The following is a 14,382-nucleotide window of genomic DNA, read 5'->3' as shown; positions in this document are numbered from 1 at the left end:
TACTGGTCATGCATGTTTGTTAGTTGATTGTTCAGTGAAGTGTGTTAAACTATACACAACTGTTAAAATGTTTTAATGTTTTTGAAATAAGTCTCTTATGCTCACCAAAGCTGGATCTATTTGATCCAAAATACAGTGAAAACATTAATATTGTGAAATTGAAATGTAATATTAAATATTACAATTTAAAATAACTGTTTTATACTTTTTTATACAATTTACTCCTATGTTGGCTAAGCTGAATCTTCAGCATCATTACTCCAGTCTTCAGTGTCACATGATCCTTCAGAAATCATTCTAATTTGCTGATTTGCTGCTCAAGAAACATTTCTTATTATCATCAATGTTGAATACAGTTGTGCTGCTTAATATTTTTGTGGAAACTGTGATAGCCTACTTTTTTTGTGTGAGGATTTCGAAGAAAAAAAGCATTCATTAGAAATATAAATCTTTTGTAACATTTTAAATGTCTATGCTGTCACTTGACTAATTTAATGCATATTTCCTGAATACAAGTATTCATTTCTTAATATTTTTTAAAAATATTAAAAAAAGCAGTCCTGTTTAGCATTTTAACAATGTTGATATAAATAAAATCAAATTTTAAATGTGTAGTTCACTCAAGTTAATTTAATTTATTCTACAGTAGTTCAACTTTTGCAATATGTGTGCTATATCATACTTAAACCAGATAACGGATTGTTTGACTTGTTAAATCTTATACTTACATTCAAATGTGCAATGAGTGAATGAAGGCTGAATTTTGTGTTGAACTGCACCTTTACTCTGTTTAGTAACTTGAAAAAGCATCACTTCAACTCACGTTAAGTTTTGGCCTGCAGGTGTACCGCTCTCGACTGGACAGCGATACCAGCCAATCGTCACTGAGACCGAAAATCAGCGCTGGTCTGTCCCCCACATACACTTCGGCTACGCTGGGACGCAACACTCCTGCCAGGGTAAATACTGCATTGACCTCTTCCCAGGGTAAATTCTCTGTTACACCCCTGCCAGGGTAAATAGTGCATTTACTCCCCAGTTATCAGAATCTCTTGCATCATTTAATGTGGCAATTTAGTCCCCTCCTTATTGTTAAATACGCTGGTGGAAATAATTGTTTGTTTTGTTTACCCAGAGTCCTCTGATGGTTGCCAACAGCACCGGGAGTCTCCCACGCAACCTGGCAGCCACCCTGCAGGACATTGAGACCAAGAGGCAGCTGGCTCTTCAGCAGAAAGGTAATGAGAACAACAGATTGACAGCGGATATTTTAGAGCAACACAAACAACTGATGAGCTGTCAAACTTCAAGAAATATCTAAACCGAAAATATCATTATTTACTCACCTTCATGTTGTTCCAAACCCGCATGTTTTTTTTAATTTCCACCATGATTTTTTTATTCTCATATTCATAGTGACCATGGGATGCCAATTTATCCATCTCTTATTTTGTTCTCTTCTTTGGTTTTGTTTTAACCTTGCCCTCAAACAGAATTCTTTCCCTCCATGTTTGCGTCCTCTTCCAGTACGGACGGTCCCACAGGTAGTAGCATTGGACTGCCGTTCATCATAATCATCATCCTCAATTCTAATTCAACATTTTGTGCACTTCCTCCCCCCATTGGAATGGGTTTGACAGTGTCCAAATGTTATTTCACCCCTAATGTTCTTTTTTCCGCTGTTGGCATTCTTTAGACTTATGTATGGGATTAATCGTGCATGGATTGGAAGATGATATCAGTGGTAATCTATAAATAAATAAATAGTTTAGATAAATGGTTTCATGCACTTTTGAAAGCTGCACTGCTAGTCAAAAGTTAACAGAATTTTTTTGTAATGATCTCAAAACCTTATGATTTAATTTGAGGGTTATGCTTTAATGCTTGAAATTACTTTTCATGCAAATATACATTGAACCTAATCCTATTTCTACTTATGAATGAAGACAAAACATTTTTCATTTTCTTTTCTTATAAGTTTGAATTCTAACAGTTTGATTCTGCTTTAAATAAAAATATTTTATTAGTTAAATTCTTTTTTTTTTTTTTATCTTTAATTTGTTAACTTTTTTGCAGTTACTACATAATTTCCATATCAAAGCATTTTATTTTATCAGTTTAATTTAGTTTTTTTCACTATTACTTAAAAAAAATGTGTGGTTACTACGTAATTCCCTAATCAGACAGAGAATACATTTTTTATTAGTTTATTCAGTTCAGTTATTATTTTAATTGTATCCATTACATTTTTTATTTGTTAAATTATTACATTTTGATGACAATGATTTATTACAATTATTATTTTTTCTTAGTTTTGATGACTTCAGTATTCTAAAATGTAATAAATTACGAGTAGATGAGTTTAAACTTTTGACTGGTAGTGTACAAATGGTTCTTGAATCATAGGTATTGCTTGGGCTTTTTATTCAGCACACATGCATTGCATATTTTATGTGTGTATGTGTGAGGCATGATGGAGCAAATCGTGGGCAAACTGTGCCATCCTAAATGGATGTGCACGAGTTTCAAAGCACTACTGTATGTAGTCTTGGCAGCTATCTTTGACCTATAAAATGCTTAGTTTGTTCAGTTTTGGGCACTTATATCCAGTTTGTTGATCTGACTCTCATATATGTGTTTTATCTCCATCAGGTCATCAGGTTATTGAGGAGCAGCGGAGACGTTTGGCCGAACTGAAGCAGAAAGCTGCAGTAGAGGCTCAGTGCCAGTGGGAGGCGCTCCATGGCTCTCAAACACATCTCAACATTCCCTTTTCCTCAACCTCGGCGCCAGTCATGCACCACTCCATCCTGCACCACACAGCGCCGTCTTCTGGGGAACAACCGTACGACACCCTCAGCCTGGAGAGCTCGGACAGCATGGACACAAGCATCTCCACTGGAAACAACTCTGCCTGCTCTCCTGACAATATGTCCAGGTTCGACATTTCCATGTGCTTTCCTAAATCATTTTCTCTGAACGCTTAGCCAATGGCTCTGTGACAGGAACTTGTGGCGGCCCTGTGGCTTTTCTCTACATGCCTGTCCCAAGATAAATTATCAACCATCTGCTTAATGACTTTTAGTGAGTACTCTCCAAATTGAGACTCCAAATCATATGAATCACATTTATTAGCATTTATTTTATTTTATTATATTATTAAAGCTCATATAAAATCAGTTTAATTATTTGTTTTAATTATTTAATTTTCATTTTTAATATGTAAAGCAAGGTCATATCATTTATTCTCATTTTAAACTGCATTTATCAGTAATTGTGAGGGTTTTATGTGAGTTTTTTGTGAGTATGACAAATTATATTAATTAAAATAGAAATAATACAGTATTTTTATATAAATATTGTAGCTTGTATAAAATTATAATGTACACTATTGTTCACAAATTTGAGGTCAGTGAGATTTTTTTCTTAAGTCTCTTATGCTCATAAAGGCTGCATTTATTTGTTAAAAAAAATACAGTTATACAGTTATAGCAGTCATATTGTGAAATATTATTCCAATTTAATATTACTGTTTTCTATTTTAATTTATTTATTCTATTTTAATTAAATTCTATTTTAATATATTTTAAAATGTAATGACAATGTTCAAAATTTGAAACCCGAAATCTTACAGTTTTACTGGGACTTGATCAATTGAATGTGCCCCTTGATGAATAAAAGTATTCATTTCTTTCGCACAAAAAATCTTCCTGAACCCAAACTTTTGAACAGTACCATATATTATTATAAATTTATATTACATTACATCCATGTGAAAATGTGTAAAATAATGTATATTTTCGATACATTCACATGGATGTAATAGCTCAGTGTGTAGGGAAGCTATGAATCATAATGCAGCAACTGTTCTTCATCCCGCCCACTTTCTTGCGAAAAGGAAAGAACAAATGAACGACTTTGATGCCTGAGGCTACAGATTAGTTTGTTTCTGGGTTAAACGAACTCTGTGAAGACACATTTAAGCTTGTAAGTTGTTGCTGGGTTAAACGGGCTGTGTAGAAACGGTCTTCTTGTCAGTTTCCACTTAACAGGGACAGTCAGAGCGCACATAGGACTAATTGGGCTTGCAAAAACGTCAACATCTGAATAGGCATCTTCCATAAACACATGCCTGAGGTTTTACTGTTTGTTGCTTAACCACCCTTCCTATCATAAATGAACTCCCTCTTCTTTTGTCTCTGCTCTTCATCAATCCCCTCTCTGCATATAAGAGTATAACCTTTGTACTTGTACATTCAGATATGGCAATAACGTGTCCTGAAATTTATAATTGACAGATTAGCAAAATGAGAAAGCAAATAAAGGTTTAATTGGTTGCAAAACCGACAATTAATGAGGTGCAAACACTGACACGTGACACCAAGGTTGAGCGAAATTCAGAATTCAGTTCATGAGTTTGATTTGAAGGGAGTTGGTCACGCCGCAGAGGATGTTAGAAAGCAATTTGATTTGGAATGACAGGAAAACGAATGCTCTAAATTGTAATTCAAAAAAAAATCAGTAGTCACATAACAGATTTTCTTCTTCACAAAAAATGCATAATTAATAAGGCAAGCCCGCTTTGTGTGTTTGTCTCCATTTTGAAGACTTCAGGGTAAATTAAAGCATTCTGTGAAATGTTGGGGATAAAGTGCATCAGGGTTTCAATACAATGAAATGCATGTATATGCATATACAGTATATAAAATGTATTTAAAAGCTAATTTATTGATTATTAATATTAATGATAATGATTAATTATATCAGTTTTTTGTGGAATTACCTAATATACTGTGTGTGTGTTTTGTAACCTTCATGGGTAATTCAGAAAATACTGAAAAAAAGAAATGTAATCTACTGTTTAAAAGATTAGGGTCAAAAGATTCTCCTCTACTCACCAAGGATTCATTTATTTAATCAAAAATACAGTAAAACAGTTATATTGTGAAATATTTTGCAATTTGAAATAACTGTTTTTTTTATTTAATATTTATTCATGCTGATCAGCATTTGTTTGAAATAGAAATAATTTTCTAACAATAGACGTCACAGTAGGCGGGAGTCACTGCGGTTACACCCACTGTGGAGCAAAAAGAGCGAGTGGCAGCATTTTGTGAATGCCGCGAATAACACACAAAACATCTAAAATGGAAAAGAGCTGTGCGATCGACTGTACAAATAGATTCAACAAGAAATCAGAGCTGTTTTACAGATTGCTGAAAGCTACAGGAAAGAGAAGCAAATGGATCGCTGCAATTCAAAGAAACTACTGAGGCAGAGAAACGTGGTTTTTGTGTCAGAGATATGTTACATTTTGGGGTAAAACCATACCCTAGTTCATATATTGTATTGACAATAAAATTCAATAAAAAATCAATTTAATACTTACCATCTTACATTCTGCGTAAATAAAGTTTTTGTCAGCGTTTATTAAAAAAAAACATCCATTATGATGATCCTTGTGTTCTACAAAAGGGGATGGTTAGATATTGTTAGACAAACCTATTTTTTAGGCTTTGCTTTATGTATTTCCCCGGCGTCTAAATCAATACACGTCAGGAAACACAATTTTTGGCAACATGTCAATGTCCATGGACCACTGGCTCTTTGGTGAGTTGTGAGGAACACTGTCGAGTCCAACTGCCTTTAATTTAAGAAGATGATCGTTTGTTTTCGCAGTTTCCTCTATTCAAAACTAGTCATGTTGCAGGATGTTTTGCCACTCAGTCCAGCGTGAAATTGATGTCAATGCATACCCTCTATATTAATGTATTTACTATCAAGGAATACAAGTATTTATTTATTTATTTAAAAAACGTACTGACCCCAAACTTTTCAACGGTAGTGTATTTAAAAACCTACAATTATAGCCGTAACATGAATTTCTTTGATGTCATTCCATTTTAAGTGTACTTTCTTATATTCATACCTGAATTTCAAAGGCATTCCCAATTCAGTTCTGAATGGCCCACAACCCAGTTGGACTCTGACATATTTTCTTAAGTTACAAGCTTTATCATGGGAAATGTGTGAAGATGTTGTAAACAAACGCCTGTAAAGTGCAGTGGAGCTGGACCGGGGCACAACGTCTTTGCAAACAGACGGCCTTCAGCTGTTTCTCTCTCAGGAGAGTATTTGTTTACTTGAAATGTTCTCGAGCTGTTTGTTTACTCTTGTCTTTATAAAGCTTCAAGCGAGCCTGGGATTCTTCTCAAGAGTAATCCACTACACATTTTCTTTTTCTGTGTTTATAGTCCACATGTGCTTCATTTAATGTTTCACGGCAGATGCTTGCAATCCAGCTGTATTTTCATATAGTATGACGAAATGTTTCGTAATCCACCAGTCTCACTGCTACTGGTCTCAATTCCATCATTCACCAAAGAGATGACCGAGGGGTAAATTCACTGAACGGTTGCGCAACGACTATTTAAATGGCTGGCTGTCTTGGTTCAAACATGCATAGTGAATTCCCCCCTCAGTATAGTTGATGGAGACTTTGACTGAAGTTTTATATGTTTCACAGTGCCAGTGGTATGGATGCGCTGAAGATCGAAGAGATGGAAAAGATGTTGAAGGAGGCACATCTGGAGAAAGCTCGACTCATTGAGTCCAGAGTGAGTCGTGCCATCTGTATACAGTCACTATCAACTAACAATATTCATCTTTCTTGACTTTCAGTCATGTCTAATAACCGCTGCCTTCTTTTGGCCCGCAGGAACGAGAGACTCAGACCCGTAAACTCATGCTAGAGGAAGAGAGGAGAAGAAGGGAGGTGGCGGAGAAGAGACTGCAGGAGGAGACGGTACACAGACAGCAGCTGATAGAGAAGGAGGTGAAGATGAGGGCCAAAAACTTCTCTCAGGTGAGTTTATTGGGATTCTACTTGGACTGACGATTTAACGGATTCATTTTGTGCAATTAGTTAATTAGGGGTTAGGGTTTTTAGAGATTATTTGAATTTCGTATGATTTTGAAAAACATTTATACCATTTTCAAGAAAAGATTACATTTATTGACTCTAAAAATGTCTAAACCATCAAGTAAAAAACAGTTTTCGTACACTTTACATGAGTGCATAAACATGCTTACATATAGTCGACAAGACGAAATGATATTGACCTTGACACACAGTCACCATGAGGGTCTGGTTGTTGTTGGTTGTACCTTGTAATCAGTGCTGGGAAGTAACTGATACTGATTACATGTAATCTAGATTATGTAATCAGATTCCAAAAAATTAAGTACTTGAAATTAGATTGTATTACTTTTTTCTTAAAAAAAAAACTATATCGCTTATATATACATATACAAAGTATTCTAGTTGTGTGAATTTGCACACACAGACCAGACACTTGTCAGGTGGCTATAATTATAGGGACATTGGACATTGGGAGGCCACAAATATTTGAACACTGGGTTTACAGAAATCATTTAACTTTTAAGGAGTGTTTTCACAACATTGCATATCGAATCAACTCCTGACGAACACATTAACTATTATGTGAATTATCAATGAGTAAGTAATTTAACCATGTATTGCTATGTTTTTAGAAGGCTTATGTCTATCAAACAAATTTATTGTAATTCTTTTTTAAATTTAATTTTTTATTTTTTATCCAGTCTGGGAAACTCTGACTTAATTTAATGTTTAATGCACTTCATGTTATTGATGATAAAGAATGGATTTTTTTAATACTTTTTTTTTTCATCTTGTATTTTTATATCAATATGGTACAATATTATCTTATTCAATTCAATGTGATAAACGAGTCACAAAGCAATCTAAAATTAATCAAAAAGTACTCCAATTATATTGCATAAAATGTGTAATGTAATGGGTTATGTTACTAACTACATTTTTTTTGTCATGTAATTTGGAAACAATAATTTCACTTTTTTTTTAATGATGCATTTAAAAATACAATTATTTCAGGACAGTTGTATCACCCTGACATGTTTTACCTTATGCCACACCAAAAAAATATCAAAAAGAATTTTAATTCAGAAAATTAAAAACATGTTCCTCATTAAAGTGGTGTTTTTAAATGATGGAATGTATGAACTGCATTTTTAAAAATAAATTAACTGGTAACACTTTACAATAAGGTTCATTAGTTAACATTAGTTAATGTATTAACTAACATGAACTAACAAAGAGCAATACATTTATACAGTGCATTAACTTTAACAAATACAACTTAATGTATGTCAATTTTAAAATTAAGATGAACTAAGTATTGTTCATTCTTAGTTCTTGTTAACTAATGAAACTTTATTGTAAAGTGTTACCAATTAACTGATAGGACAAAAAAACACATGTCATAAATCCTTATAACAAAAATATGAACCACATCTTGTTGATTTCCAGGCCCGTCCGATGACACGATACCTGCCCATTCGCAAAGAGGAGTTTGACCTCCGCTCCCACATCGAGTCCTCAGGTCACAGCGTGGACACGTGCTACCACGTGATTCTCACCGAAAAGATGTGCAAGGGCTATCTTGTCAAGATGGGAGGGAAGATCAAATCCTGGAAGAAGCGCTGGTTCGTCTTTGATCGCCTTAAAAGGACGTTTTCCTACTACGCCGGTATGTGTACCGCAGCGTCGCCTCCCAGCATCCTCCTTACTGTGCACTATGCTAATGCAACTCTGCAAACGTGTCGTTACGCTTTGGTCCCCCTGAGGTTGGGGAAAGAAACGAGGGCAGAACAAAGAGTGGATTGTGGGTGAATCCAGCAGTGGGGGGATACGGATAATTAGTAATTCTTAAGCTCACAGTGGCTGCCATGATTTCCGATAGCCTCGGGTTAGCTAGGGGCATACAAATAACCAGAAGCCCGTCCGCATGCTATCTGATGGTGATGAAATCTGCCGCAATGCTGAGGAAATCGTGCTCATCATCCAGCCGTGGCGCTCGGCAAAGCGTGAGCTCTCGCTCTTTATTTTTTTACGCGGACTGAAAATGAAGGGGTTGCACTGCAGTAACAAGGTCACATCGGTGCTTACCAGATCATTATTCTCGAGGGGAGTGGGGGCTTATTTGGTTTTGAAACCTTCGCTGTGCAAAACATTTGTGCTAATCAGTTGTTTTGCCTCGTTTTCCAGTAAAAATACATGGAAATGCTTGTTTTTCGGAGAACACGTCTTATTCGCTTTTGCTTTTTGGGTTAATGCATCTTGTTTTGATATTAAAAACACACTTTAGACGGAAATATTGCAATAAAATTCTTATTAAGAAAACGATTTTTTCGCAGCGTGACATCTCTGTTCTCCCGTTCACAGATAAACATGAGAGCAAACTGAAGGGCGTCATCTACTTCCAGGCTATCGAGGAGGTTTACTATGATCACCTGCGCAGTGCCACAAAGGTACGGCCCTCGATCAGACCCTCGCATAAGCACAGCTCACATCTCCCGCTGTTTTTCTGCTCTGCACTCCTATTGCACCATTTCATTTGATCTTTTTCTGTTAGCTTCTTTCTTCTCTTTTTTTTGTCTCTTGTGCTGTAACTCTGCTGTCAATGTTCCCCACCCTTCTTTTTCTTCATTCTTTTGCTTTGCCGACTGTTTTCACAGAAAGGATTTTTCAATCTGAATTTGACAAACGTACGTATCACTTCTCCACCACTATCGCCCTATCCTGCATGTTTGCTCAGTGGAAAAAATTGCTCTAATTCTTGCATTTTTCACACACTTAACGCATACCTTGTGTTGTGTTGTTTTAAATAACTGAACTATTTGCACTTTAACTGAGGCCAGTATTTAAAGTGGATATTTGTTTTTTTGCATAATTACTGAGGATGAGAGTATAATGTAATTTACAACCTGTGCATTTCCCTTAAGTGTTTCTCTGCTACTCCCACCTGTTATGAGATAAGTGTGTATATATAACATAATAACCCCACAGAAGCAGTTTTGTGGTATATTATACCCCATCAGCTTCACATTGTATATTGTGATAGCATAACATAGGCTAATTGACACTTTTTATTTCACAATTCAGATTTTTTTCTCACAACAGTAATTTTATATCTCGAAATTGCGAGTAATAAAGTCTTCATCTCACAATACTTTTTTTTATCGCAATTGCAAGTTTTAAAGTCTGAATTTTGAGATCAAAAAAGAAAAAAAATCTCACAGTTTGGACTTTTTTCTCGCAATTGCAAGTTTATAACTCGCAAATCTGAGTTATAAGGTCAGAATTGTAAGATATAAACACGCAAATAAAAAAATAATTGCGACCTTTTATCTCACAAATCTGACTAGCAATTGTGAGCTATAAAGTCAGAATAGTGAGATATAAACTTGCAATTGTGGGCAAAAAAGTCTCAAAAAAAACTTTTTTCTTGCAATTGCGAGTTTATTAGTTTATTAAATCTTTATTCAAATCGCAAGAGTTCAAATCTCAATTGTCAGTTATATAGTCTGAATTGTGAGATATAAACTTGCAATCGCAAGAAAAAAAAAGTCAGAATTTTTAAGATATTTCAAAAGTCCCAGTTACCTTATTATTCTGTGGTGGAAATAAGCATCTATAAGAATCCCTTTGTCATTTGAAAAAAAAAATGTTTTGCCTATTGAATGATGTAATATGGTCTGAAATGCACTTTAATAATGAGTGTTTTGTTGAGGAGAACTAATTATCATATTTTAACAAGCACCTCCTACTCTACTTATGCAGATGTGTTGAAATTAGAGAAGCTAATGATTAATCAATGATTATTAATTAAGTGGTATGACTTTCAATTAATCCATTTTAACTCAAGAGAGATCAGTAAACGCGTATCTGAGTGCACGCTGTTGCTTGTGCTGCATGTGACGTAGACATATAAGAAGCTTTGGCAAGCAAGCCCAAAGTAATCAGGAGCACCAATGTCATAATAGTGTGTTGGAATTAAACAGCTGGGTCAAAGGCAGTGCATCCAATCAAACACTGCAGCATTTTGGTGCCAATGTATCTGTCACTTGATAGAAACAGCCAAATTAGGTATATGCCAGCATGAATGTGACATGACCCCGTCCTCCAAAACCATGAGCAAAACTAAACAAGGTAAAAGAAAATACAACCATGACTACATTAAATGCAGGTTCACATCCAGCGAGGATAAACAAGCTTTGGTGAATTATTGAATGCCGAGAGCATGAAACCAAAAAAATTCAAAAGACATTAAAAAACAATATCAGTTTTACTACAATAAAACATAAACTTAAGTTGAAAATGTGAAATGTTATATGAAATATATAAATATTTATATATTTAAATGACTATATATTATTCAGAAATATTATATAATACACTTATCCATTCAAATTAGTATCAATACTTATAAAATAAGTAAATTATATTAAATGAAATTATACCGATTTGATTAATTCTAAATACATTAAAATACATTAAGATGAAAATACTGATACTTTAAATATCAGTACATTTGTTTAATTATATTAAAAATGTATATCATAAGTATTATCATTTTGATTGTAGTTATTAAATATATGTATTATAAAGTATAAATAAAACGAATATATTATAAAAATATGTACAAGACACATTATATAATACTTGAAAAATTATTAAACTATATTATATTAAATTGGATTCATACTAAATTTAAATGTAAAATGTATAAAAAAAAATGTATTATCAAAAACTATATTATATTTATTTGAATTGTAATTAAAATAGTGCATGTAGTATTTGGAGTCCTCCACATGCACTTTCCATGATTCATTAATTTTTAATTAAAGTCAATAAAAAAAAATCCTGAAAATCGGCATCCCTAATGAATAAATAGCAGATAATGCACATGCCTTGACTGAATAGAAGATGCGCTTCATACGTGGCTCCCTCACTGATCTGATTGTGTCTTTTTGAAAGCAGAGCCCCAACCCCTCCCTGACCTTCTGTGTGAAGACGCACGACAGACTGTATTTCATGGTGGCCCCCTCCGCTGAGGCCATGAGGATCTGGATGGATGTGATCGTGACAGGAGCCGAGGGCTACACGCAGTTCATGAACTGAGAGGGAAAAACGTACCCACACGTCAAAACGGAAACCGTTCGGCAGGGAGACTTTAAATAACCCACACCTGTTATTCCCAACGAGAGGAAAAACTTTATTTTGCTACTTCCTTTTTTCTCTTCTTCTCGTGTTTCCTGAAGATGTTATATATCCACTCAGCTGCACAGACAGATATCCACCAGAGGTTTTCCACGTCTGCCTGGATTGTAAAAGGGAGCCTCTAGAAGACGAAAAGACCCGGTGAACCAAACCTGCAGGTGGTGGCTCACTCGCCATCTACCAAAATGCCTTTTTGCCGTCAGAGATATTTTTCAGTTGCAGTTTATCTTGTCTGGATGTGCAGAAACATGTAATAGACTTTCATTTGTAACGTTTGTCCCACTATTTCTTTTCAAACATAATGGGAAAAATGCCAAATGACATCAAGCCATTCTGGAATAGTATTGCGCTAAAAAATGATATGGGATTGACCGACACGAAATGGCGAGAGAATTAACGTACGTTTAAGTGATGTTTTAAATTACATTTTCAAGAGTATACTATTCACATTTAAAGATCCCGTATCACAGAAACAAAGACTTAATCCACCAAAGCTCACCTACCAGCTCAGGAGTCTATATTTATTGTAGAGGGACATCAGCGACTCCTGTCCAACTGTATCCCACTGTGTTCCCAGCTTATTCTTTTAGATACAGAACCTCAAACACATGCACACACTCCACATACAACAGTAGAGTCTATTTGCCAAGTCCTGACAACTTGATCATGTGATTTGACTCCAAAGGGAGGCAGCCATCTCCTATCACTGCCAGCCTATGAGAGTTTGGGAATAATTGCCACAAACAGGAGAAAACGAAACAACATCATAATCATGCAAGTCATGCAGTGCCTTGATATTGTCCCATATTTGTCACTCTTAATATTTGAACTGTGACACTAGTGAAAAAATGCTGGAATCACATGCTTAAGGTGCGGTCACATTAGCGAAATTTCACTAAAAGGGTCAATTGTCAATAGTTGTAGCAATGTACGAAGCACAGCTCACACAGAAGATGCTTTCAAACCAGACAGCTTTCTGTTTGCCAATGTGGAAGATTCGTAAATCACAAACATTTTTGTGGGGAATTCTTTCGCCCTCATGCGGAAATTCCGATTGTGTGGATTCCTATTGAAATGACCGTATTTTGACACCGAAAAACTGCCAAACAACGGTAAATGTGACCGCATCTTTATTTCATGTGATACACAGTGGGCTTTACTGTTTTAGGAGATTGTGAACAGACACATACTGTAATTTAAATAAAGATGACCTATTTAAATCAGTCAGATACTGCTTTAATACAATTTAAGGAGCTATTCAAAGGTTTGAGTAGCTCTTCAAGTGTTATTAATGTTGACAGGTAGGCTTTTAACTAGTCTGCCCAACCTTGTGTTTGTTTTGGGGAAAATAAAAATGCTTATTTATGGTTAGCGAAGTTATCGAACAGCTATGACACTGTTTAAAAAAAAAAGACCAACAAAGTGTTCTGCTCTCTCCTGAAACCAAACGGAAATCTACAGAGAACTCAAATCAACGTGAATAATTAGTCTTCATTTTTGCGTGTAAAATGTCTGAGTACTATCACACAACTAGCTGAAAACAGTGTTGTAAAATGTTGAACATGAATACAGTCACAGTTTTCCTTGTTTCAAGTGTTTTTTGTGTTTATTTGCCTAATTATAAGCTATGCTAACACACACTTGCGGGAAAGACTGAGCCCAGAGGTCACAACTAAACTCGGACTTCAGATGTAAAAGGGCAAGTGATCCTCACTGCCGTAATTAACAATGCAACACAACACACGCAGAAGTCTTGCATCATAGCGACTGTGTTGTTTTCATGACACCAGACAAGAGAGTCGCATGCTAAATTAAAAAGCTGCTACTACAATAAGTTTAACCAAAGAAAGTTTGTTTTGATTGGACAACACACTGCATAACTGTTTCATAAATTAACCTTGAAATAAATCACTTAAAGAAGTGAAATATATTGCTGGCAGTGCGTGAAAATACTCTTTCATACACTTAAAGAAGTGAACGGCAACAAAACGTGTTTTTTTTAACAGCCACGACTAACATGTTTTGTAAGATACTATGGGGTGTGTTGTTGTTCTGGGGTGCAGTCAAAGCTAAATCAAGCAATTTACTTATAAGCCAAGTTCTGGCCTAAAAAGTCATGTTTAAGTTTGCATTAGGTTCAAAGTTATATTTTGCCGTATAATAATTTCAACAAATATGTGAAAACTGCCTTTCAAATGGAGGTTATCACTAAATATGGAGCAATTCGCTGCACGGTGGAACTAAAAACGATTTCAATC

The 14,382-nt window shown here is 35.1% G+C and overlaps 1 protein-coding gene across 12 annotated transcripts in view; it reads left to right on the top strand.

Moving 5' to 3' along the window:
- The window catches only part of phldb1b (pleckstrin homology-like domain, family B, member 1b), an 83,283-nt gene extending 69,572 nt beyond the window's left edge, over positions 1-13,711 (top strand). For 11 of the 12 annotated variants that reach the window (XM_082180998.1, XM_082181001.1, XM_082181002.1 and 8 more), the window contains 9 exons: positions 843-959; positions 1,136-1,238; positions 2,653-2,938; positions 6,527-6,617; positions 6,719-6,865; positions 8,372-8,591; positions 9,287-9,372; positions 9,580-9,609; positions 11,885-13,711. In XM_082180998.1, coding sequence (XP_082037124.1) covers positions 843-959; positions 1,136-1,238; positions 2,653-2,938; positions 6,527-6,617; positions 6,719-6,865; positions 8,372-8,591; positions 9,287-9,372; positions 9,580-9,609; positions 11,885-12,025 — 1,221 coding nt within the window. In that variant the 3' untranslated portion in view covers positions 12,026-13,711. The remainder of the gene's footprint in view (positions 1-842; positions 960-1,135; positions 1,239-2,652; positions 2,939-6,526; positions 6,618-6,718; positions 6,866-8,371; positions 8,592-9,286; positions 9,373-9,579; positions 9,610-11,884) is intronic. The other variant, XM_082180999.1, reaches the window with a different exon arrangement.
- The last annotated feature ends 671 nt before the right edge of the window (positions 13,712-14,382 follow it).

Source organism: Leuciscus leuciscus (genome assembly GCF_965113295.1).
Source record: "Leuciscus leuciscus genome assembly, chromosome: 9".
In the NCBI taxonomy this organism is placed as follows: Eukaryota; Metazoa; Chordata; class Actinopteri; order Cypriniformes; family Leuciscidae; genus Leuciscus; species Leuciscus leuciscus.
This window is presented reverse-complemented; position numbering and strand designations above follow the sequence as displayed.